General features: G+C 37.1%; 1 protein-coding gene across 5 annotated transcripts in view; it reads right to left on the bottom strand.

Annotated features, from left to right (window-relative positions):
* The window catches only part of WDR33 (WD repeat domain 33), a 105,800-nt gene that overhangs the window by 53,690 nt on the left and 24,121 nt on the right, over positions 1-27,989 (bottom strand). For all 5 annotated transcript variants that reach the window (XM_082630769.1, XM_082630771.1, XM_082630770.1 and 2 more), the window contains exons 2-7: positions 8,142-8,368; positions 6,828-6,896; positions 5,575-5,679; positions 3,024-3,119; positions 2,684-2,835; positions 913-1,010 (exon numbers count right to left, since the gene is read on the bottom strand). In XM_082630769.1, the coding sequence (XP_082486895.1) occupies positions 913-1,010; positions 2,684-2,835; positions 3,024-3,119; positions 5,575-5,679; positions 6,828-6,896; positions 8,142-8,345 (724 nt within the window). In that variant the 5' untranslated portion in view covers positions 8,346-8,368. The remainder of the gene's footprint in view (positions 1-912; positions 1,011-2,683; positions 2,836-3,023; positions 3,120-5,574; positions 5,680-6,827; positions 6,897-8,141; positions 8,369-27,989) is intronic.

The raw sequence follows: 27,989 nt of genomic DNA, 5'->3' as shown, positions 1-27,989 counted from the left end.
CATTCTCCCACCCTGCATTTATGTGTCAGAGAAAGATGTTACTTTTATGGTATATTGGAATGAAGAGTATGCAACAGAATGTACGCCTTGTTAAATCAGTACAGGTTCAAATTAAGCACCTGAGAAAACTATCTTCCCAATTAATAATAAGCTAATGAGATTTAGTTAAAAGTGTAAATGTTTTTTGTTTCAATGTTTGTATTGAATATATAAAACACACAGTTAATTTCCTTAACTTACTTTAACAGCACTGAATTCACATAAATGGTGTTGATGTACTGTATTTCAACAGCCCCACCTTAGGAAGTCTAAAACTAAGTTAATCCAAGTGAAAATACGGATTTCTTTTCTAGGATAGAGAAATTTATAGATGTTAGTTTATAATTATGAAATCAATAAAAGTACATAAAAATCCCTCCAAAGCTTAGTAACGAGTGGGCCACATAGTACTGAAAAACCACCTCCTTTCAGAAATACCAATACTGAGAAGGGTAGCTAGTGAGACCTTGGTTAATGCATATTGTAAAAGGCCTGCCAGGAGAATGCGAGCTATATAAATAAAATTATTGTGTCAGTATGTTGGTGAAAGCTATCCTGGGTACAAGGCAGGAAAAGGAATATAGCCCTAATGGATGCATACAGATAAGTAAGTAATTGGGAGGAGAGGGGAGGAGAAGGGGAACATGTGTATTTAATTTATAGCTCAAAGAATTCAAAGATAATATTAGTAGTAAAAATCTACAAAAATGATTGTGAACCACAGAGTTGTTTTCTTTAAAGAGACTGACTGAGAGGGTGTGTATGTAAAACAACTGAATGAAGATGTAAGCTGGTATTGTGGTATTGTGATGATTTAAACCACAAATGCCTTCCCTATTTAAATATTCCAATCAGTACTGTTAGTACACGTACCTCGGAGAATTCTTTCCTCATGGCAACGAAGAAAGTCCCAGATTCTAACAGTGCCGTCATCAGAGCATGTAGCAAATTTATTATCCGTGGGTGAGAAACTGTTACATGAAGACACACAGCAGGGGAAAGAAGTCAGCATTTAACAGATTATCTGTGCTTCTCAGACAGGGAAAAATAAAAACACTGTGCTGCGTTATAAACAGAAGAGGGAAGTATCCACAGTGAAGAAGCCCTTAAGGAGAATGTTGTCAGCTAACAAATGTATCTCATCAAAAGAAGAATTCAACAGAGTAGCTGCTTCTTAGTTTTCAATCATCAATATTCAGAGAACTTTATGAGTGTATTATTAGTACTAATGTTACCCACACTCCCCAGTATAGTATTTCCTATGGTACCAACAGAAAACATGGAGCTGATTTAAATGTAGAAACTAAACAAATTCTATCTTTGCAATATTCCTGTAAAGTCTTTTAAATCACGTAGGAATACTGCTCAAAAAATTAGCATCAGCTTCTGCTTCAAACTTCATAAAAGTTTCAGACAGGCTGTTTAAAGACTGGTTGCTACACATCCCTACCTAGGATGTTTCTGATTTATGTAAAAGGTCTGTGGAAAACGTTCACACCTTCTTCCAGGCAAGCTAACCCATGAACGTTGCACTTTTTGAAGAAAACTAACATGGGGACCTTCTGACTGTTTAAAGCCAAAGAATATGCTTGCAAAGGAGGACTCCATTTTTTTCCTCCCTGTAAAAGACCATCAAGTTTCTCATCTAAGAACTCCCCTGAACTTCTGAACCCTTTGCCTAAGAAAGGACCAACTGCGAAAACTCAATGTATGGTCAGGACAATAAGGCAAAGTCTTTGCAGAAGCGTGTTTATCCAATAACTTTTGTTAAGATTCTGAGAGTAGAAACAAGTGACTGCAGTGGATGATGTTTCTATAAAGATGTCAACCTCCTCCCACACGTGGGTGGCACAACCGTGAAGAATGCTGCTTAGCTTTATTCTGAGGCTCCAGCAATTCTTCAGGCTTGTTTTTGAAGCTTTTTTTTTTCCATTTCTACTATACATATCTCACGGATATGTAAAAATATACAACTCACTGAAAATATTGTAAACTCCCACGTATGATACATTTGCATTACTGATGTTATCAACAGTGAATCAGAAGGAAAGTCTTCTTGACATTGGTCTGCTTACAGTTTCAAAGCTTGAAAGAACCCACTCATTAATCCATTAATGTTTGCCACATCCAGAGTTACTTGTGAGAGTTTTTAGTCCTACTGTACTTTCCTTTTGAAGTCGTGGCATAACCAAGCCAACCAGGGTCTTCACTTAAGCCTTTTTTATCTTGTATTTTGTGTGAACTCTGAAGGTGTTTTCTGTTTTCTTTAGATTTTATTCAGTTGTATAATTAAAGACTGAATTCTTTATTTGGAATGAAATATTCTTGTCTTACATAGTAGGTAATAAAAATGAATAACGTATACACATTATTAACCATAAACGAAAAGAGAAAACCAGTGCAAAATGCGGCAGACAATACATCTCTAACATATTGCAAAGGCTGATACCGGGACAACACTACTTCAGAAAAGTGCCAGCAAAATGGTGAATGTGTGAAAACAAAGAAAAATATTGTGCTTATAGGGTGCAGAAAGTTTCCCAGAATCTGACAGAGCCCATGCATCTCTGCACCCAGAATACACTTAGAGAATAATTTAACCATGACAATAGGGACTACAGAAAATGGTATATTGTGTATAAACCTGGCCTCTCTAATCGCCTCCTTATGTGCCTGGAACATCTTGACGTTGTTCATGTTCGACTGCCAATATTTCACATATCCTCCGTGGTCCGCTGTCAACATCCACATGTCATTATGTGACCAAGTCATGGCTCTCACTGGGCTATCGTGAGCCTGTGAAAACATAAAACATTTGTAAACATTATATAAAAGAATATATGACGGAAGCCTTCACAGGACCATATATTAACTCATAACAATCATCTGTCCAACTGTAAGTTTAAAATGCCAAGAAAGTAACTACATATCAAGTTCTTTAACAGTAATATGGGACGATGCTACCATCTGATGATTACTGTTACCTGTAATATTGTTTCAAAATTGAAAGTGAGTCCATTCCACAAGGTAAACTCTCCACTAGAGGCTCCAGTGACTAACCGTCTTCCTTCTGGAGTCCACTGGGGGGAAAAAAAAGACATTATACAAGGTCACGAATCCTCAACCTTAATTTTTAAAACACTTAGAAAGTCTTTTATTTATAAAATATCCAATAACTGACATTAAGTGGACAATACTGACTTTCACTTAAGACTATAGCTCAGATTTGTAAGTACTTTGTCAGAAAAGAACTTGTATTGACACAGTGCAAGGAAAGCTCTAGCACTTTAGCTCATTAATTAAAAATAATAAGTGCATTTTATTTATTTATTTATTTTTTGGCGGTATGCAGGCCTCTCACTGTTGTGGCCTCTCCCGTTGCGGAGCACAGGCTCCAGATGCGCAGGCTCAGCGGCCATGGCTCACAGGCCTAGCCGCTCTGCAGCATGTGGGATCCTCCTGGACCGGGGCACGAACCCGTGTCCCCTACATCAGCAGGCAGACTCTCAACCACTGCGCCACCAGGGAAGCCCCAATAAGTGCATTTTAAATACCTGTTAAGTTACACACACCTAGGCACTCTAAAGAGCATTTCAAAACAAAATATGCAAAGACCTAATTTTTCTAGAATACATGGCAGACCAACATAAATAAGATGGTCAGCCACCAGAAACTCAAAGACTAAATGTATAAACGATTTGGTTTATTACAGCTGCTAGTGAACCAATTCAGGCAAAAAAGTTACCAGTGTCTTATGAAAAAACAGTATTATATACCAATTTACGGACATCAAGGCAATCAAACTTTTCCTGGAAACTAAACGTACAATATATACTATATACATGTATACATATTTTTTTAAGTTCTTCGTTCACAGCATCAGGCAGTGACAGGTCTTATGCTAATCTAGTCTCCAAAAAAATGTAATACAACAGAGGCATGACTAACAGTACCCCAATATTTCAACGTCACAATTTGCACACTGAAAGGAATCTGTGATATATGCTTATCAACTCAAAATGCAACATATTTTTTCTTACTTTTATTTTCAAGTTTCTATAGATTACATGTTCATTTTCCTTAGATGTAAATACATGAAATATCAATACAACAATCCTATTAGTAAAAAGTGTGACACAGAGTTGAAAACTACAAGTGTGTTTATAGGATGAGATACATGAAATGAAGTCTGTTTGGTAAATTTCACAGATACATGCGACAAGCCAGCCTTTTACTGTTTACCTGCAGATCACGATTTTGATTATTATTAATAAAATCCTCCTACTTTCCTAGTTTCTGTTATCTGCTATGGATCCCAACCCAGTAAATACTACAAGCAATCAAACTGTAGACTCAGGACCCACAGTCTTTATGTCTTTAATACCTTGTAATTTGGACTTGCCTCTACTATGTGCAAATTTCTTAAGACCTTATAGCTTGATTCCCAAATGAGAAATTTACCCATCTAACAAGATACAGGACACAGAATGCTCAGATTTTATTCATTCCAAAAAGGTTTTGTGTTATGCTAACAAGATATTAAAACTAGCTGCCATCATACTCCTTTTGCCAAATTCCCCGGCAAACAAAATTACACTACATACTGGTTGGCTCTCCTAATACAAAAGCCATTCAAATAATGTTTCTTTACTAATGGTTTCTACTGTAATAGGCCTCTGAAGCAAACAGGAGGCCTAAGACTGACTACCACATTTGTATGGAGCTCAAGCAGAGTCTCCTCCAGCAACTCTCAGTTCTCCTGGCTTGTCTATCACAACTCTCTAATAAGAAGACCTGCTTATTTTGCTCATTTGCCACAATGTTTGCCATGACTGTCTTTTCTCTGTCCCATTTTTTTTTTCAATTCTTATTTGCTCCACTTTGACTATTAACTTTCCTACATTTCTGGACTTGATATACTGCTAACCAGCAAGTGCATTCTTGCTAGCAAACCACAAAAAAATGATTATACCATTATCTATGGAAATATTAACAGGATGCCTGGGAGACAGAGATGGGAAGACTTTTTTTATTGCAAACCCCTTCAAATTTTAATAATTTGAACCATGTTATTAATATATATTTTTAAATTATATTTTAAACATTTTAGTGAAGAGTACCTACAATGTACCTTCATGGAGCTGACAATTATGGTCTACCATTGGTCTTCAGCTCTTCTTAGGTGTTTTCCTTCCTAGTAACCCTAAGAGTTTTCGTTCACCTTGAGATGCTGCTCTCTAAACAGTAACAAAACATTCCTATTCAAGAGCAAGTCAGACACCTGCTGCAACACATATATCCATGGCCAGCTCAGAGAGAATTCTATGGAAATTGCAACATGAAGCAATCCAAAAGTACTACCTTACTAAATGTGGATACAGTAGATAAATGATTGGATATTTCAAAATAAAAATACAAGCAATACACTGATTTTTATCCCAGATATATATTTAAAATGTTTAATTTTCTTTGCAAATATATTTGCAGGCTAACTCAGAGTTAATTTTTCCAAAAAATATCAAACAGAATACTTACCCTAACAACAAATACTGGACACTTTACTTTATTTGTTGATGTTCGAACAAACTTTGTTGTTACTGCATTCATAGGATTATTCAACATTCCAATAGGTGGAACCAGCTACAAAAAAAGAAAATTGGGTTTAAAGATCACAAACGGCATAAACCAGGGACATGACAAGGTAATTACTTCAACATTTAAAGACAAATTCAGGACCATATAGGACTTTCAAAACACTATTATAATAGATTACAATTAGTCTATAGCAATTAAATGAAGAAAACGGAGATACAGGAAAGTTAAATGCCCATAATTACTAAATAAACAATAAAAGCAAGTGCCAGATTTCCCCCAATTACTTCTCAAAGTCAACACAATTAAACACATTCATAACAAGCCAAGTTTAAAATTAACTTTCTTGTTACAGAGACTCTGAGGCAGTGCAATCTTTTGCTGGACACTGCTTTAAACCCCAAATCAAAAGTTCATCTGTCATCAGATTAAAAGGAAAATTTAAATTGAGATTAAAAAAAAAAAAAAACCCGGGCTTCCCTGGTGGCGCAGTGGTTAAGAATCCGCCTGCCAGTACAGGAGACATGGGTTTGAGCCCTGGCCCGGGAAGATGCCAAATGCCACGGAGCAGCTAGGCCCGTGAGCCATGGCCGCTGAGCCTGCGTGTCCAGAAACTGTGCTCCACAACGGGAGAGGCCACAACAGTGAGAGGCCTGCATACCGCAAAAAAAAAAAATAATAATAATAATAATAAAATAGGGCTTCCCTGGTGGCGCAGTGGTTGAGAGTCCGCCTGCCGATGCAGGGGACACGGGTTCGTGCCCCGGTCTGGGAAGATCCCACATGCCACGGAGCGGCTGGGCCCGTGAGCCATGGCCGCTGAGCCTGCGCGTCCGGAGCCTGTGCTCCGCAACGGGAGAGGCCATGACAGTGAGAGGCCCGTGTACCGGGGAGGGAGGGAGGGAGGGAAGGAGGAAGGGAGGAAGGAAGGAAGGAAGGTAGGAAAGAAAGGAAGGAAGGAAGGAAGGAAGGAAGGAAGGAAGGAAGGAAGGAAGGAAGAAAGAAAGAAATATATATATATATATATAAAATAACCCATGGTTTACACAGATATGTTATACTATCCCTTTAGGAATGTTTTATTTTAATTATAAAAATGTAATAAGAAAAGTCCATGTTTGAATTAGAGATCCCATAGTTCAAATGTCCAAGCAAAGAGGTTTCTATTAAGCTAGCATGACATATCTTATACTTACATCATTATAATAACCTGCATCAGGCTGAATTGCCCGCATATCTCTCTGGTCTCTTTGCCATATTCTATTCTGTTAAAAATAAATAAATTAATCAATCAATCAATATATTGTCTAATTATACTCAATTTGAAACATAAGTAAATATTTACAAAATGCAAGCTGTCGTTAAATGTGGAAAAAAGAAGACTAAAACTTTTCCATTATGTTCTAAAACATAGATAATAGTGTGTATCTTAAGAGATTTCCCCTCTTAACACACTGACATTGCTGAGAATTTCCCTCCTTTCTTTACTCATATTATGCCCAACCAATCATCCAAGATGCTGCTGACCCCAACACATTCTCACTGACCATACCTTAGAGTAAACGGAAAAAGGACAAGGGGTAGACAGACGTTCCCAATTCCTTCAAAATCCTCAGCACAAAACAATTCCTCTTATCTTGGTGTTGGTTTTCTTAATTCCTCCCAAACTTTCCTAGTCTAGTTTTCCAACTGAAACACCTGAAAAAGCCTATATCTGTCTTTACCTCTGAATGAATATTTTTGCTATGTACCTGCAACATACTAATTATGCCCAATATGCATATAGGTCTTTTAACAACTTGTCTCAGGTAATGAAAAGCAGACAAATCTTCTTCACGGGAGGCCGAGCAGACCAACACCTGATTAACGTGGCGTTAGCAATGAAAACAGCAAATCACAGAGGCTTAAGACAAGAAAGGTTAAGACAAGTAAATAAAAAACTCAAAGGGGAGATGTGTCAAGCTGACACAGGTTTAGGCAGACCCCTACTCTGCCTTTATTTGCCATGTCAGAGTTGGTTTCACCCTATAAGACTGTAGTAGGTGCTCAACCTTCATAAGTAAATAGAGCCCTTTTCCCTGAGGGGCTTGGAGAGTCGTGTTCTGATGCCAGTGTCTTGGACATGCAAGTCACTATTCTGAACACATGTTGTAATACAAATATTCCTATGTTGGTAGTCTCTTAACATTTCATATACACTGTGGGTTTAACAAGTGTTTTAAAGTTGGCCTCGTTGGACAAAAGTACCCTCTTCTGAAATACAGTGTGAACCTTTAGAACAAAACATATTTTTAAGTTGGAGTCTAATAATTTTTGAGATTATTCATGCATGCAAAGAGTAAAAAAAAAGGACTCTTTTTTATTGAGGTGATTGGTTGGCTTCATTTGAAATTCTACTTCATCCTACTAATTTAAAAAACACAGGTATACTCATTACCCTGCATTATAAAAACTTTCTTCTTTTCAAGAAACCAAAGTTCGGTCATCTGAAGTACATTAACTGGACTTACCTCCAAATACTTAATTACAGATGGATTATAGTCTATGGTTTTTCGGTTTACTGCTTTTCTCATTCGTTTTCCATCAAAAGTAAGCTGTTGCATTGCTTGCTGCTGTGCAAAATCAGGTCGCTTATAAAACAGCTGTCGAGGTGCCTGGTGTTGGAACCTTGGCATATGGAAAAAACGAGGAGGAGAACCAATTTCTGTAGCCATGGTGATGTTTTCCTTCTATGACACTAGGGTAAGGAAAAAGCACTGTCACAAATATATCAGCACTGTAACACTGCCTGAAAATATTTTTAAATGAACATTTTTTACACTTCTCTTCCTTTTCCTAATATGCACCATTTTTAGCTTTTAGTCAATCTATTTCCAAAATAAACTATTAAATTTAATGGCAGAGACCAGTTACACATTTGAAAAAGGTCAATTCACAGAATAAATGCTAATGAGTATTTGTTGTAAAATTTAGCCTGACGGAAGGAAAAATCACTGTTTATAACAGCTTGGGGCAATTGTGTTGTGCATGTGTGGGGTGGGTAAATTGTGGAGGGTAAGGAGGGTAAAATCACTGAGAACTGTTCACATTTTAAAAATGAAGTTTTCATTAGATGTTTGATAGTAAAACACATCATTTTAAGTTTATCGTAAGACCCCCATTTTATACAAGAGTCACTAAAAAATTTTAAAACCTGACATTTTGTCCTTTTAAATTTCCTAGGACTAGTGTAAAAAGTGGAATAAACTATCTTGCTTCACATGAATGCTAAAAGTATGTATATCTAATTTCAGGCTCAAAGTAACTACCACAGAAACTTATTTCTCAGTATGTGGATTTACATATTTATAAGGCAATATTAAGCTAACATCTGAAGAAAAAAATATTAAGAGCTTACAGTTTTTCAACTTTAGTGTTCTACAATTAAACTTACATTCCAATAATACAAATATGCATGATTTAAAACCACATTTTCAAGCATATTTTAAAAATCAGACCATGAAAAAACACATAAAGGGTGTTATAACAATTTTGGTATTTTTGTTTGAAAAAGAGGAATGATTAGACTCTCCATTATTTTTCTATATTCTTACATTTGCCTTTCTTCATTCAAGACACTAAATAAAGGACCTGAAAATAAATCTGTGATTTCCTCTGGATGAAAATATTCTTAGTACTAGCTAATTCACCCTTGTCCCTTTAGTATCTCCTGAAACCATTTAATAATGATAACAGAAAGGAAATGGGGCAGGAGGAGGGGTGGGGGTGGGGAGATAAGTCCTGACTCCCAAGACAACAAAAGTAAACAGTGCAATTAAATGTGCATCTAATACATATTACTCCCACTACTCTGGAGCAATCCCAGAAGACCCCTGACAAATGTTCATCTGTAATGAGATGAGACACATTCTCAGGCTATGTGTATATTAAATTAGAATGCATTTGCCTCAATAAGGTTGGTGAAGGAATCTGTTTATTCAGCTATCCCATGAATCCAACTCAGTTTCAGCATGCAGATTTCAATTAACGGCTTTAATTCAGATGTCTACGCCAGTAATTCTAAAAGGATGCAGCTTTGGAAAGTATATTTTAAAATTACTATTTTTTCACTTTATAATCATCAAATTTCTAATTTTATTAGAATAAAATTATCCTAATATTCTAGTTTCCAATATTATTGATATCAAATGAGAATAAAGATTTTTACATGTATCAAAAGAGGCTTAAAAATTATTCAGCCAAAAAAACAAGGGAATGAAGTGCTGACACATGCTACAACATGGATGAATCTCAAAAACACTACCCAAGTGAAAGAAGCCAGACGTAAAAGGTCACATATTGTATGATTTCATTTATACCCAAATCCAAAACAGGCCAATACATAGTGACAGAAAGCATATTAGTGGTTGCCAGGGGCAGGGGAAGGGCAGAATAGGCAATGACCGCTTAATGGGAATGGGGTTTCCTTTGGGGACGATGAAAATGTTTGGAACCAGGCAGAGGTGGTGGCTGCACGACACTGTGAATATACTAAGTGGTGCTGAATTACACACTTTAAAATGGTTAAGACAGTGAATTTCATGTTATATGACTTTTACCTCAGTTAAAGAATGGGGGGTTTAATCTGCTGGAAAAACTTTTATATGGAGAGTAGATGAAACATTATCAGAAAGTTGATGGTATTAAAGCTGGGTGACAGGTACCTGGATGTAAAGCACTAACCAAGAGCCAAACCAAGGATCTACTGTAGAAATATGAGGAAAATGACTGAAGTCAAATACAAAACAACCAATGCGTTGTTACTAACACTCTTGAATAATTCACATGTTAATGCTAGAAAAAATATTACTCCTTCATTTAAGACCTTTCCATTTACAGATTTGTTGAGTAAAACTTGTTCTGTAAAAAAGGCCTTTAACATTTCCTTGAATGGTCAAGTACCACTTGTGTTCTAGAAATAAAGGTCTGGCATGGGGACTTCCCTAGTGGCACAGTGGTTAAGAATCCGCCTGCCAGTGCAGGGGACAAGGGTTCGAGCCCTGGTCCATAAAGATCCCACATGCCGTGGAGCAACTAAGCCCATGCTCCACAACTACTGAGCTTGTGCTCTAGAGCCCGCAAGCCACAACTACTAAGCCTGAGTGCTGCAACTACTGAAGCCAGCACGCCGAGAGCCCGTGCTCCGCAACAAGAGAAGCCACCGCAATGAGAAGCCCGCACACCACAACGAACAGTAGCCCCCGCTCGCCGCAACTAGAGAAAGCCCGCACACAGCAACAAAGACCCAACACAGCCAAAAAAAAAAAAAAAAAAAAATTAAGAAGGTCTGGCATGAAGAAAATGAAAAAAAATATTATATTCTAAATCAAAATCCAGCCCTAAAATAAAACAAGAAAACCTCCTGACAATACAGCAAGCAGTCTTCATAAATGCCTTACACACTCCAGCTTCACTTCTGCAAACCACTGTAATTTGCCCAAAGTCAAAACAGAGCCTCTTAGTGGCTGTTATGAGCTGAACTGTGTCCCCCCACAAATTCGTATGTTGAAGTCCTAACTTCCAGTACCTCAGAATGTGACTGCACTTGGAGATAAACCCCTAACCCTTGTGACTGGTATCCCAATAAGAGAAGGATAGTAGGACGCAGGCATGCACAGAAGGAAGGCCATGTGAAAACATGGGAAGACGAAAGCCATCCACTAGCCAAGAAGAGAGGTCTCAGAAGAAACCAACCCCCTGCTCACACCTTAATCTCAGATTTCTACCTTCCAAAACTGTGAGAAAATTAATTTCTGTTGTTTCAGCCACCCAGTCTGTGGCGCTTTGTCATGGCAGCCCTAGCAGACTAACACAGAGGCACAGGCAGAGCGAAACACCTGGACCTCCCGACTCTCCTTCAACTCTTCTTCCTTCGGGGTTGCCAAAAGACGTCAGCAATAATGATCTCACAGCTTTCGATGGCTGAAACGGCAGGTTGAAAAATGAATGACCCAGATAGAAAAACCATCCATCAAATCATTAAAACTATCCTTTTCAGGCTTCACTCAGGACTGTACTTCAAGGAACTATATATATAACCAAATATAGAAAAAGAAACAAAAGCTTTATCTTTCATAAAAATAATTACTGTAATTTCGACTCACTGAAGTACTCACACCTGAGCTACACTAACAGAAGACAACAATTTAAACCAGAAGGCAGGGTTATCCCCAAAGCATATTCATCTCATATCTGGGGTAGAGCGGGAGGGAGGAAGATGGAGGGGATGGGGTGGGGAGAAGAGGGCTGTAGGCAAGACAGAAACTGAGGCAGAATGAGCATAAGTAATTTGCGTATGATTATTAAATACATACTAACAATAGACCAAATTGCTAAGGAAAAAAATCACCTGACACATTGAATTCATCATGTCTTTCTCATACACATAAACCTTCAATGTTTAAAGAAATCAGCACAATTTTATCAAGTGCCTACTTTTTATTACACCTAGCATAGGGTACAACATATTATCGTGATTCACTGAATATCACTTCTAAGTTCATAGATTTCATACTTTGTGTTTTTTGGTCCCCATCTCTATTTTCGGCAAATACAAAGACTCCTGAAGTCACAAAAGTCTGCAGCATATTCTTAGCCTTCAAGCTGGCAACTACTCTCCAAAATTAGGCAGGTCATGCCACTTCTCTGGATCTGTTTTCTCAACCTGGACAAGTCTAATGTAGATAACTTCAAAGATCCTTTTTGCTCAAAGATATTATTTTGCATGAAATATATTATTCTTTTAGCCAATGTACTGACTAGTCTGTTGAACAAACTGGAATACCCAGACGCGTTTGTGTATGCAAATCCATACAAGCATTATAATTCTGCTTCTTGTCCCAACTATTACAAAATAACCTTTTATAATCTTAGTCATGTGATACTACCAAGGTTATAAATGAAGACAGGGAAAAAACCACAAATGCTTTTTTTTTTTTTAACAGCTTTATTGGGATGTAATTTACACACCATAATTTCAACGCTTTAATGTATACAATTCAGTGGTTCTTAGTGTAACCACTAAAAGACTTGTGTAACCATCACAACATCCAATTTTAGATTTCTGTCCCCCCACAAAAAAACCCATTACACATTTACAATGTTTTTTCATTCTCCTCAACCCTCTCAGTCCTAGGCAATCACCAATCTACTTTCTGCATCTACAGATTTGCTCTTCTGGGCATTTCATATAAATGGGACCGTATAATATGTGATCTTTTGTGAGTGGCTGCTTTTACTTTACATAATGCTTTCATGGCTCATCCATGTTGTAACATGGATCAATACTTCATCCCTTTTTATAGCTGAATGCTATTCTATTGTACGGATATTCCACATTTTGTTTATTCATCTGTCAGATTGACATTTGAATTTTTTCCACCTTTTGTTTGTATAAACATGCTTCTGTGAACATTCACGTACAAGCTTTTGTACAGACATAAGTTTTTATTTCTGTTAGGTATATATTTAGTAGTGGAACTGCTGGGTCATAGGGTCACTCCATGTTTAACATTTGGAGGAACTGTCAAGCTGTTTTGCAAAATGGCCACCCATTTTACATTCCCACCAGCAATGTATGTGGGCTCCCATCTCTTGTCTTTTAGCCTAGCATGTCATCTATGCTGGAAAACGTTTCACGTGTAGTTGAGAAGGATGAGTATTTTACTGTTCAGTTGAGTGTTCTGTAGACATTTATTAGGTCTTGATAATTCATAGTGTTGTCCAAGTCTTCTATATCCTTGTTGATCTTCTGCCTAATTGTTCTATGCATTATTGACCATGGAGTACTGAAGCCTCTACCTAATGTTGTGGAATTATCTATTTCTTCCTTCAATTCTTCGTGTATTTTGCTATTTTCTTCTTCATGTATTCTGGTTTTATCTTATTCAGGACACATGTTAATAATTTTTGAATCTTCCCTTTTTTTATCATAAAATGTCCCTTTTCATATCTAGTAATTTTGTTTGTTTTAAAGTCTATTTTTTCTGGTATTAGTATAGCCACTTCAGCATGCTACGGTTGCTATTTGCATGATGTATATTTTTTCATCCTTTTACTTTGTATACATTAGACCTTTGAATCCAAGGAGCGTCTCCTATAGAAAACATTTTTTTAAACCCTGGTAAACTTCTTTTTAAAGTTTGACAATATATGACTTTTGATTGTACTGTTTAATTCATTACACTTAGTTTTTATTATTGATATGGTAGGATTTATTTATGTTTAACACTTTACCTTTGGTTTTGTACGTCTCATGTTTTTGTTTTTTGTTATTGTTGTTCCTCCATTTTCCTTTTTTTTACATATTAATTTTATGATTAATAACATGATTGTCATGTTCTACCAAATAAACAGACAACTTTTATATATGAATTGTTACTACAGCAAATCTCTAGATCACTTTGGGAAGAATTGATACATTTAAAATATTGATAGTCATTATTTACAAAGATACCTTTTTTTCAACATCTTTTTTTTTTTTTTTTTTTTTTTCTTTTTGCGGTTTTTCAACATCTTTATTGGAGTATAGTTGCTTTACAATGGTGTGCTAGTTTCTGCTTTATAACAAAGTGAATCAGTTATATATATACATATGTTCCCATCTCCCTTCCCTCTTGCGTCTCCCTCCCTCCCACCCTCCCTATCCCACCCCTCTAGGTGGTCACAAAGCACTGAGCTGATCTCCCTGTGCTATGTGGCTGCTTCCCACTAGCTATCTATTTTACATTTGGTAGTGTATATATGTCCATGCCACTCTCTCACTTTGTCACAGCTTACCCTCCCCCCTCCCCATATCCTCAAGTCCATTCTCTAGTAGGTCTGTGTCTTTATTCCTGTCCTGTCCCTAGGTTCTTCATGACCTTTTTTTTTTTCTTAGATTCCATATATATGTGTTAGCATACGGTATTTGTTTTTCTCCTTCTGACTTACTTCACTCTGTATGACAGACTCTAGGTCCATCCACCTCACTACATATAACTCAGTTTCGTTTCTTTTATGGCTGAGTAGTATTCCATTGTATATATGTGCCACATCTTCTTTATCCATTCATCCAATGATGGACACTTAGGTTGCTTCCATGTCCTGGCTATTGTAAATAGAGCTGCAATCAACATTTTGGTACATGACTCTTTCTGAATTACGGTTTTCTCAGGGTATATGCCCAGTAGTGGGATTGCTGGGCCGTATGGTAGTTCTATTTTTTATTTTTTAAGGAACCTCCATACTGTTCTCCATAGTGGCTGTATCAGTTTACCTTCCCACCAACAGTGCAAGAGGGTTCCCTTTTCTCCACACCCTCTCCAGCATTTGTTGTTTGTAAATTTTTTGATGATGGCCATTCTGACTGGTGAACCACAAATGTTTTTCTTAAAGAAAAGTCATTACAAGTTTCACATTGTAGAATTGTGCTAAACAATAACTCATTTTATTGAACCTAACTTCTAATTAAAGTAATAAAAACTCTACACTAGTAGTAACACAAGCTCAAAAATTAGAGCAACGATAGCAAAATGAACCGAAGAGATTTATGAGAGACGTAAGACTTAAACTGAAAATTATACAGCACAAGTTATTAATAATGAGCAGGCACCACCAAATTCACTGAGGCAGTTGCTAGTTACTAGCTATGAATACATAGACTTAGGAACTGTTGAAAAAACCCTGTGCCATGGGGAAGCGTAACAAGAAATGTAATTCATTTCAAGAAGTCATCAGTGAGCACTAACTACTTGACAGGCTAAAGACAGAGACACACATAAAGTCTGTCCTCAAGACTGACAGTTCATCAAAACAGAAGAGCTCATAAAGAAAGCAATGTTAGAATACTACTACATTGAGCATCTACTATGCTTGTTTACCAGAACTATTCATAGGCAATAGGGATATAACACAGGATGCTTACTGCACAATTCAGCCTCAAGAAGCTTAAATTCAGGGTGGGGTGGGGGAAGGTTGGAGGAAAAGACAGAGGAAATAAACAAAAATAAGTAACATTCATTCATTCAGCACACCACATCCCGAATAATCTTTTCCCCAACCAAACGTAATCCAAAATAATCTTCCCCAAGCAAACATTTCTGACTCCATGAGAAAAATTTTACCATCACAGCCAATCTCCAACTAAAACACAGGGGGAAAGGTGTACAGTTGACTCTTGAACAATGCGGGGTTAACCTGAGTATAACTTATAGTCAGCCCTCCATATCCACGGTTCTTTGCAACTTCAGATTCAACCAACAAATGGACCATGCAGTACTGTAGTATTTACTATTGAAAATTATCTGTGTCTAAGTGGACCTGCACAGATCAAACCCACACTGGTCAAGGGTCAAATGCATTTTTTATTGGAAAATAACATTGCTAAACCTTAACTAATTCGACAAATTCAATCCAAAACGAATTTGCTAAATGCTTCACACAACTGAATAAAAATATCTTTACGACTCAGGAGTGTAGGACTGAAAAGAAACCTCCATGGCCTGAAAGTTCATCAATTGCTCTGAAGTAGGGTTTTTCCTTTAAACCAGAAGTCATATCCTATTGGTGGTTCCTGAAATCAATATGGCTGACAACTAGCATTACTTTAATAATTTAAAAAATAGAACAGACAAGATTGAACCACACATTTTAAAGAAAAGAACTGCTTCTGTAAAACTCGTTTTGGTTGTACATGTGTGTACACTAGGTCACAATGTAAAAAAGTATTTCCTTCCTGTTAATTTCTCAAAAGTGAAAGCAAATGGTTTAATGTTAACAAACCGTTCAGTGAAAACCAGAGCTTCTTATTTATGCTATCTTCTGCTTATGATGACTTAATTTCTGCTGCCACTGAGAATCCATAGCCAAAGAAGTTCAAATACAGCATCTGTCTAGTGTGGGTACAGTGCCTGGCTACAGTAGCTATGGCAACAGAATCTGGTCGAATTATGAAATATAACAATTCTTACCGTGTCAACCACTAATCAGAGCTTTCTGATCAGCACATGAAAGCTTGTTTTCCCAAACTGAGAGGAAAGAATTCTAACCGAAAGCAAACTACTGATGCATTAAATAGCTAGGATAGCAAGTATAATTACTGAAGGGCTTTTAAAAATAACAAAAGATTTTAAGATCACCACGCTCATTAACACAAACCTGGTCCCCTAGGTGAGAACCTCAGCCTAGGAACCTCTACTGAAGATTATCACCAGACCATTAGGTCCTGAAATGGATAATCTACCCTAAAAGAGATCTGATACCTAATCTGCCATAGAACTTTGAGGGGATCTACACTAGTGGTAAAAAAAAAAAAAGGCCAATAACAAAGTGATCAATGTTCTCTCTTCAATGTCCAATCATTGATAAATATGAATCCTGAACAAATCAGGAGACATTATGTTGAGACCATTCCATCTTTTAAAGAATAAACAAGAAGGCAACTGTTTAAATAAGTAGTTTTTAAAAGTTCACAATTCTGTATCTTGTTGATGACTAAATCTGACATTAAAGATCAACTTTACTTAACTCTCAGTGTAGGAGCTTTCCAACTTTTATTGCTTTCAGCCTCAGATTTACCTGCATAATTCTTTGTAACTTGGGGTAAGCAGCTTTGGTTGTATACTTAGGTACAAGGGTACTGAAACATTTTAGTGGATACTGCACTCGACCAGTTTAATATACATGTTACCTGATACTGTATTTGGGCTTTTACATTCAGTTTTCTGTGCCATTTCAAAAGCTAACTTTAATATTTAATGCACGTATGACCACAAATCTGACTGTCTACTCAACTGGAAAGTAACAACTCAATATTTCAAAAGTGTGATTCTGGGATAAGGAACCTGTACCATCAACGGTTTTCAATGGAGATAAAGTCAGTGGTTATTGGATATGTTTATTTCCACTTGTCATTAGCATACAAAGAGGGTTTTCCATTCTTACACTTTTCAAACTGCACAAACTGCATTGTAATTTATCAACTGTCTAAACCAATAAAAACTGGACAAACCAATTGTCACTAGATTAGTGAACTGCCTTTGTAAAAGTAAACAAAAACCATGCCCCATTTTCTAGATAAGGTAAGTAATCATAAACTGACCTCCTAAATTAAAGATAAGGAATTCAAAGATTCAAGTGTGAGTTGAAGTCAGCAGTTCGTAAGGCCAAACTTTAAGGGTCTCATCTTCGTTCTGATTTAACAGTATGGGATATGAACTGGGCAGCAGAGAGTTTTAAAAGCTCCCAGGTGATACCTTAATGTGGCAAAATTTGTGAACCACTGGACAAAGCAACTTGGATAGCTTACTTCTGAAACAGTTTCTTTTTTTTTTTTAGCTGCACCCTCGGCTTGTGGGAATCTTAGTTCCCCGACCAGGGATCAAACCCTGGCCACATCAGTGAAAGCGCCAAGTCCTAACCACTGGACCACCAGGGAACTCAATGAAACTGTTTCTTTAAAGCAGCAAATTCTTAAACTTTTTATTTCAGGACACCTTTACTCTTAAAAATTGAGGATTTCCCCCCAATTTTTGTTAATTGTTATATTTATATCCATAGATACTTGCCATATTAGAAATTAAAACAGGAAAATCCAAAGTATTTATTAATTTAATTTAGAATAATGATAAACCTATTATAATAACTATTTTCCCTTCACCAGAAACAACTAGTGAGAGACTGGCATTGTTTTTTACATTTTTGCAAATCTCCTTAATGTCTAGCTTAACTGAAAACAGCTGGATTCTCATGTCTGCTTCTGCATTCAATCTGCTGCAATATGTTATTATTTAGGTTAGAGTACATGAAAAATATCTGGACCCACAGAGATATACATTTGGAAAAAGGAAGATTATTTTAATAGCCTTCTCAGAAAATTATGGGTATTCTTTGATATTCCAACAAAGCTTGACAAGTGATAGTTTATTAAATATTAATTGTAATGCAGCCTCTGAAATCGCATCAATAAGCTTTCTGTACTCTATTATATTAAAATACACTGGTTTATTTTGTACTTTGGAACTTTAAACCATGTATGATTTTTCAACACCATACACTGATCACTTGGAAACCACTGGTTCCACAAAATCAGGCATTTCATCTAACTGTCACACTTCTTATAAAACATGTAATAATCATTTTTATTAAAATCAGCATTGATCTCATCATAAAAACTATTAATTATTGGGAAACTCAACCTCACAGACACAAGTTTTCCAAAACTCTAATTCTTGCTTGAAAACTAAATTTTTATCACTGGCAACAAATACTAACAGTTGCTTTCCTTGAAGCAACAGTCTACTTACATTCATCTTGAAGAAAAATATTTAACATATACTCAAGAAGTCTGAATGCCATAGCTTGTCATTCTTTTCATTTAAATTTATTTAATATTTTTACATACTTTTAAAAATTACAGTTGATTTACAATATTGTGTTAACTTCTGCTGTACAGCAAAGTGATTCAGTTATACATATGTATACATTTTTTGTATATTCTTTTCCATAATGGTTTATCACAAGATATTGAATCTAGTTCTCTGTGCTATACTGTAGGACCTTGTTGTTTACCAATTCTACATGTAATGGTTTGCATCTACTAACCCCAAACTCCCACTCCATCTCTCCCCCTCCCCTCCTCTCCCTCTGGAAACCACAGGTCTTCTCTATGTCTGTGAATCTGTTTCTGTTTCATAGATAAGTTCATTTGTGTCATATTTTAGATTCCACATATGATAACATATGGTATTTGTCTTTCTCCTTCTGATTTACTTCACTTAATATGATAATCTCTAGGTCCATCCATATTGCTGCAAATGGCATTACTTCATTTTTTTATGGCTGAGTAGCATTCCATTGTATTTATGTACCACATCATCTTTATCCATTCACCTGTCGGTGGACATTTAGGTTGCTTCCATGTCTTGGCTATTGTGAACAGTGCTGCTATGAACATAAGGGTGCATGTACCTTTTGAATTATAATTTTAACTGGATATATGCCAAGGAGTGGGACTGCTGGATCATATGGCAACTCTATTTTTAGTTTTTTGAGGAACCGCCATACCATTTTCGATAGTGGCTGCACCAATTTACATTCCCACCAATGGTGTAGGAAGGTTCCCTTTTCTCCACACTCTCCAGCATTTGTTATTTGTAGACTTTTTAATGATGGCCATTCTGACCGGTGTGAGGTGATACCTCATTGTAGTTTTGATTTGCATTTCTCTAATAATTAGTGATGTTGAGCATCTTTTCATGTGCCTGTTGGCCGTCTGTATGTCTTCTTTGGAGAAATGTCTATTTAAGTTTTCTGCTCATTTTTCGATTGGGTTTTTGTTGTTGAGTTGCATGAGCTGTTTGTATATTTTGGAAATTAATCCCTTGTCGGTCACATAGTTTACAAATATTTTCTCCCATTCCACAAGTTGTCTTTTTGTTTTGTTTATTGTTTCCTTTGCTGTGCAAAAGCTTGTAAGTTTGATTAGGTCACATTTTTTTATTTTGCTTTTATTTCTATTGCCTTGGGTGACTGACCTAAGAGAACACTGATACAATTTATGTCGAAGAATGTTTTGCCTATGTTCTCTTTTAGGAGTTTACGGTGCCATGTCTTATACTTAAGGCTTTAAGCCATTTTGAATTTATTTTTGTGTATGGTGTGAGGGTGTGTTCTAACTTTACTGATTTACATGCAGCTGTCTGACTTTCCCAACACCACTTGCTGTAGAGACTGTCTTTCTCCCATTGTACGTACTTGCCTCCTCTGATGAAAATTGACCTTAGTTGTGTGGGTTTGTTTCTGAGTGGTCTTTTCTGTTTCATTGATCCAGATATCTGTTTTTGTGCCAATAACATGCTGTTTTGATTGCTGTAGCTTTGTAGTAGTCTCTGAAGTCTGGGAGGGTTATCCCTCCTGCTTTGTTCTTTTTCCTCAGGATTGCTTTGGCAATTCTGGGCTTTTATGGTTCCATATAAACTTTAGGATTATTTGTTCTAGTTCTGTGAAAATGTAATGGGTAATTTGATAGGGATCACATTGAATCTGTAGACTGCCTTGGGCAGTGTGGCCATTTTAACAATATTAATTCTTCCAATCCAAGAGCATGGGATATCTTTCCATTTCTTTGAATCATCTTTAATTTCCTTTATTAGTTTTACAGTTCTCAGCATATAAGTCGTTCACCTCCTTGGGCAGGTTTATTCCTATACACTTTTATCTTTTAAAGCAGTCCTAGGTCCACAGCAAAAGTGAGCCTAAGGCACAGAGTTCCTGCACACAGTCCCTCTCCCTCACAACATTCAGCATCAGACTGAAAGTTAAAATCAGTGTACCAATATTAACACATCACTATGACCCAAAGCCCAAAGTTTATATAAGGGTTCACTCTCGGTGTTATACATCCTATGGGTTTTGAAAAATGTATTCAGATTGACTTCTTTCACACAGCAGCATGTATTTAAAGTCCCTCCAGGTCTTTTCCACAATAGCTTAGCTCATTTCTTTTTAGCACTGACTAACATTCCATTGTCTGGATGTACCACTCTTTGTTTATCCACTCACCTATAAAGTATATCTTGGTTACCTAAGTTTTGGCAATTAGTAATAAAGTTACTATAAACATTCACATGCAGGTTTTTACTATGAATTTACTTTCAACTAATTTGGTTAAACACCAAGAAGTGCGATTACTGGATCCTCTGGTAAGAGTATACTTCATTTTGGGACTTCCCTGGTGGTCCAGTGGTTAAGACTCCACACTTACAGTAGGGGACCTGGGTTCGATCCCTGGTCAGGGAACTAGATCCCACATGCCGCAATTAAGACCCAGCACAGCCAAAGAAATAAATAAATATTTTTTAAAAGAGTATACTTCATTTTGTAAAAAAACTAACGAACTGTCCAAAGTGGTTGCACCATTTTGCATTTCCACCAGCAATGAATGAGACTTTGTGTTGCTCCATAGCCTCACCAGCATTTGGTGATGTCCGTGTTTTGGATTTTAGACATTCTAACAGGTATGCAGTGGTATCTCATTGTTTTAATTTGCAATTCCCTAATGATGTATGATGCTAGGCATCTTTCCATATTCTTATTTGTCACCTGTATATCTTCTTTGGAGAGGTGTCTGTTCAGATCTTTTGCCCGTTTTTTTAAACTGAGTTCTACATTTTCTTATTGTTAAGTTTTAAGAGTTCTCTAAATATCTTGGGTAACAGTCTTTTATCAGATATGTCTTCTGCAAATATCTCCTCTCAGTCTGTGGCTTATCTTCTCATACTCTTGATTAATTTATTTTTAAAGTTACATGCAAGGGACTTCCCTGGTGGTTCAATGGTCAAGAATCCGCCTGCCGGGCTTTCCTGGTGGCGCAGTGGTTGAGAGTCCGCCTGCCGATGCAGGGGACACGGGTTCGTGCCCCAGTCTGGAAAGATCCCAAATGCCGCAGAGCGGCTGGGCCCGTGGGCCATGGCCGCTGAGCCTGCGCGTCTGGAGCCTGTGCTCCGCAATGGGAGAGGCCACGACAGTGAGAGGCCCGCGTGCCGCAAAAAAAAAAAAAAAAAAGAATCCGCCTGCCAATGCAGGGGACACAGGTTCGAGCCCTGCTCCGGGAAGACCCCACATGCCATGGAGCAACTAAGCCTGTGTGCCACAACTACTGGCAAGCCAGCATGCCAAACTACTGAAGGCTGAGCGCCTAGAGCCCATGCTCCACGACAAGAGAAACCACCGAAGTGAGAAGCCCACGCACCACAACAAAGAATAGCCCCCGCTCCCCGCAACTAGAGAAAGCCCGTGCACGGCAACGAAGACCCAACGCAGCCAAAAATATTTATTTAAAAAATAAAATAAAATAAAAATTTTTTAAAAGCTACATGCAGCAAAATTCACTTTTTGGTATATGTTTCTAAGTTTTAACAAACGCATAGAACAATGGAACAATCAAGATGTAGAACAGTTCCACCACCCCCATATATTCCTTCAAACTGACCCGCTGTTATAGATCTCCTACCACTACTCGTAGCCCCCGGCAACCATTGATCTGTTTCCTATCCGTGTAATTGTGTGTTTTGGGGGTTTTTTTTGGGCCACTAGGTGCGGCATGCAGGATCTAACCCGTGACCCCTGCAATGGAAGCATGTAGTCTTAACCACTGGACCACCAGGGAAGTCCCCTCATCACTGTAGTTTCTGTCTTTTACAGAATGTCATATAAATAGAATCATACATTCTATATAGACTTTTAAGTCTGGCATTTTCTATTCAGCATAATACTTTTGAGATTCGCCAACGCTATTGCAAATTCCTTTTTTTACTGTTGAATTCTATGGACACACCACAACTGTTTATCCATTTACCAATTCAGGAACATTTGGATTTTTTGCAGTGCTTGGCAATTTGAACAAAATTGCTATAAACATTCACACGTAGCTTTTCTGTGACCTAAGTTTTCATTTTTCATGGGTAAATATCTAGGATTGAAACTGCTGGGTCATGTTAAGTTTATGTTTAACTTTATGGAAAGCAGCCAAACTGTCTCCCAAAGTGGCTGTACCATAAAAGTTCCAGTTACCCTACATCCTCACTTATACTTGGTATAGTCTACTAGGGGGAGGCCATGGTTGTTTGTTTTGCTTTTTAGTCATTCTAATAGTAGAGAAGTAGTATCTTGTTGAGGTTTAATTTGCATTTCCCTAGTGACTAATGATGTAGAAGTCTTTTCAGATATTTGTCACACATGTATCTTTGCCAGCAAAGCTTCTTTTCAAATCTTTTGCCTATTTTTAAATTGGATTTTCGTTTTTGGGGCCACGCCACACGGCTTGCGGGATCTTAGTTCCCTGACCAGGGATTGAACCGAAGCCCTTGGCACTGAGAGCGTGGAGCCCTAATCACTGGACTGCCAGGGAATTCCCTCTGGTTATTTTCTTACTGTTGAGTTCTGAGAGTTCTTCCATAATCTACATACAAAATCTTTATCAGATATGTGATCTGCGAATATTTTCTCTCAGTCTGTCACTTCTTTTCATTCTCTTCACCATTTCTTTCAGAGTAGAAGTTTTTCATCTTAATGCAATCAAACTTATCAACTGATTTCGTGCTTTCAATTATATCTAAGAAGTCTCTATCTAAGCCAAGGCTACAAAGATTTTCTCCTGTCTTCTCCTCTGTCAATTTTACTGTTTTACATTTTCCAATTGTACTGTAAACAATTATAAAAAAGACCCATCTTTTTTCTACTGAATTGTCTTTCACATATTGTGGGGGGTCTACCTCAATATCTTGATTACCATAACTGTAAAGAATATCTTGAGCGGCTTCCCTGGTGGTGCAGTGGTTGAGAGTCTGCCTGCGGATGCAGGGGACACAGGTTCATGCCCCGGTCAGGGAAGATCCCACATGCCATGGAGCGGCTGGGCCCATGAGCCATGGCCGCTGAGCCTGCGCGTCCGGAGCCTGTGCTCTGCAACGGGAGAGGCCGCAACAGTGAGAGGCCTGCTTACCGCAAAAAAAAAAAAAAAAAAAAAGAATATCTTGAAATCAGTCAGATCTCATATCAGATTCTCCAACTATGTTGTTCTTTATCAAGTGTTTTAGCGATCTGTGCTCCTTTGCCATTCTGTGATTTTTAAAAGCAGCTTATCATTGATTACCTACAAAAAATGTTTCTGGGATTCTGATCTGGTGGATCAATTTGAGGAAAAATTACACCTTAATGTTGAGTCTTCAAAACCACAAAAAGGTAAATTCTCTACAATGCCTTGGGCCTTCCTTAATTTCTTTAATCAGTTTTGTAGTTTTCGGCTCACAGATCCTGTACACATTTTGCTAGACTTATATCTATTTTTTGGTGCTTTTTAAATGGTACCATTTTTTATATATTTCCATTGCTGTAATTCCAATTAATTGTATTTCCATACTGAAATACAATTAATTGTATACACTGTCTATATAACCTGAAATCTTGCTAAACTCACTTATTAGTTCTAGAAGCTTTCCTGTAGATTTCTTGCGGTTTTCTGCACAATCAAGTCATCTGCAAATAGGGGCAATTTTATTTCTTCCTTTCTGTTCTAAAAGCCCTTTGTATTTCTTTTTCTTGCCTTACTGCACTGTTCTTAATTTTAGGGGGGAAAGCATTATCTTTCACTATTAAGTATTCACTATTAAATATGACATTAGCTATAGACTTTTATAGATGTCCTTCATGAGTGAAAGAAAATCCCTTCCATTCCTAGTTTGTAAGAATTTTTAGCATGAAAGTATGAAGAATTGTATCAAATGCTTATTCTCTATCTACAAAGACTAGTATATTAATATGGTAAATTACCCCAACTGATTTTCAAATGTTGAACAGCCTTTCATTTCCAAAATAAACCGCATTTATTGTGACGTATTATATCCATTTTATAATTAGCTGTATTTGATACAGTCACTAATATTTTGTAACTCTTCCATCCATGTTCGTGAGGAGTATTGGTATAGTTTTATTTTCTTGTATATCTTTATCTGGTTTTGTATCAAGCCTCACATAGTGAGTTGAGAAGTGTTTCTTCTAATATCTCCTGGAAGAGACTATATAGAACTTGCATTATTTCCTCTTTTTTTTTTTTTTTTGGCTGCGCAGCATGTAGGATCTTACTTCCCTGACCAGGGATCTAACCCATGCCCACTGCAGTGGAAGCACGGAAGTCTTAACCACTGGACCGCCAGGGAACTCTCATGTATTATTTCCTCCTTACATGTTTGGTAAACGTCACCTGTGAAACCATCTGAACATCAAGTTTCTTTTTTTGAAAGGATTTTAACTATCAGTTAAACTATCAGTTTCTTTAAAAGATACAGGACTGGAACTTCCCTGGCAGTCCAGTGGTTAAGACTCTGTGCTTCCAACACAGGGGGCGCAGGTTCAATCCCTGGTCGGGGAACTAGGATCCCACATGCCACGGAGCCAAAAAAAAAAAAAAAAGAGAGAGAGAGAGAGGGACTTCCCTAGTGGTCCAGTGGTAAAGAATCCACCTTCCAATGCAGGGGACAAGGGTTCAATCCCTGGTTGGGATCTAAGATCCCACATGCTGTGGGGGCAATTAAGCCTGTGCACCACAATGAACAGCCCTCGCCTCAACTAAGACCCGACACAGCCAAAAAAAAAAGAGCAAGAGAGAGACAGGACTATTCAGGTTATCTATTTCTTCTTGAGTGACTTTTAGTAGTTTGTGTTGTTACAGGAATTGTTCATTTTCACTCAAGTTATTAAATTTTAGGGCATAGAATTTTCATATTATTCCATTATCATTTTAAAGTCTGTAAACTCTGTAGTGATAGCCCTTCTTTCATTCCTGATGGTTAATTTGGGCACTTCCTTCTCTATACTCTCCCCACCTCTCTCTGAACAGTTTGTCATTCTTTTAAGTAAAAAAATGGGTTCCATAAAAAAAAGTGAGTATTATCATTACATAATTGTCTCTCAAGAGAAATGACATACTTTTGTAAGTGAGAAAAAGCACTTTATCTACACTTCCCATTTCATCACACAGTACGTATTTGTCTCCTCGGGCTGCCATAACAAACTACCACAGACTGAAACACTGATTAAACAACAGAAATTTATTTTCTTACAGTTCTAGAAGCTGAAAATCTGAAATCACGGTACCAGCATAGTCAAGTTCTGGTGAGAGCTCTCTTCCTGGCTTGCCAATGGCCACCTTCTTGCTGTGTCCTCATAGGGCAGAGAGAAAGAAACAGCAAGTTCTCTGGTGTCTCTTCTTATAAAGACACTAATCCCATCATGAAGGCCCTACCTTCATGATTTCACCTAAACCTAATTATCTCCCAAAGGCCCCATCTCCAAATCCCATCACTGGGAGTTAGTGTTCCAACATACGATTCTCACAGGGACACAGTTCTGTCCACAGTACACTACACTGTATTTTAAAACACACATTCAAGGTTTAACATTTACATAAATTATTTTTACTGCTTGTCAATGACATTCTTAAGTAAAATGCTTTTTTCATTTTAACTACCAGTGTGAGGTGACAGCAAACGTACAGTGACTACTAACACAGTTGGTACCACTGCCTTGAATCATGTTCAGGAGCCAGCATTTTTATCCATTATTGCTTTTATACCATAAGTGTAAATGTCAACATGGTAAAAAAAAGCCTAATAATATCTTAGCATTATTATAAAAATAGTTCTGGCCTCACCTTGAGAATTCACCACTGCCTTACAAAGTTAAGTTCAAATAACTACCACAGAAAAAATTTTAACAAACTGCAGTATTTATTAGGAATTTAAGATATTCACATAGTATTCACGATACAACTAATATTAAAAACTTGATCCATTCCTAAATTTTCCAAATTCACTGATGAAAATGATCAAGCTATGCTTTCATTTGATGAATGTAAACCTTAGAAGGAAATATAAAGTTCTATAGGATCTAAAAAAGAAGAAACTACCTTGGTTGGCTATCTTGGTTGTGATAAAACAAATAAACAAAAAAATAAACAAAGCAGGCCATTTTTAAGCTAGAAGCATACTCATGTTTTTATAGGATTGTATCAATTACAGACAGATACACCAGAAATATTACCAGTGATGACCTCAGGAAGGGAATTAGATGACTTAGGACAAGAAATTTAGTTTATGTTCTCTTCCAGTTTTATAGGGTCATGTCTTACATTTAGATCTTTAAGCCATTTTGAGTTTGTGTATATGATATGATAGAATGTTCTAATTTCATTGTTTCACACATAGCTGTCCAGCTTTCCCAACACCACTTGAAGAGACTGTCTTTTCTCCATTGTATAGTCTAGCCTCCTTTGTCGTAGATTAATTGACCAGGTGCATGTGTTTATTTCTCAGCTCTATTCTGTTCCATTGATCTATGTATGTGTTTTTGTGCCAATACCATGCTGTTTTGATTACTGTAGCTTTGTAACATAGTCTTAAGTCTGGAAAAGTTATACCTCTAGCTTTGTTCTTTTTTCTCAGGATGACTTTGGCAATTCTGGGTCTTTTGTGGTCCCATATAATAATCCCATCTAGGATTATTTGTTCTAGTCCTGTGGAAAATGTCACTGATATTCTGATAGGGATTACACTAAATCTGTAGATTGCTTTGGGTAGTATGGCCATTTTAACAATATTAATTCTTCCAATCCAAGAGCAAAGAATATCTTTCCATTTCTTTGAATCACCTTCAATTTCCTTCAACAGTGTTTTATAGTTTTTGGCATATAGGTCTTTCACCTCCTTCATTAAATCTATTCCTAGGTGCTTAAGTTTTTTGACACAATTTTAAACAGGATTGGGTTTTTTTTTTTCTCTTTCTGA

Source organism: Mesoplodon mirus, assembly GCF_964341445.2.
Source record: "Mesoplodon mirus genome assembly, chromosome: 8".
NCBI classification, from domain to species: Eukaryota; Metazoa; Chordata; class Mammalia; order Artiodactyla; family Ziphiidae; genus Mesoplodon; species Mesoplodon mirus.
Note: the sequence above shows the minus strand (reverse complement) of the source record. Positions and strands in the feature narration are given on the sequence as shown.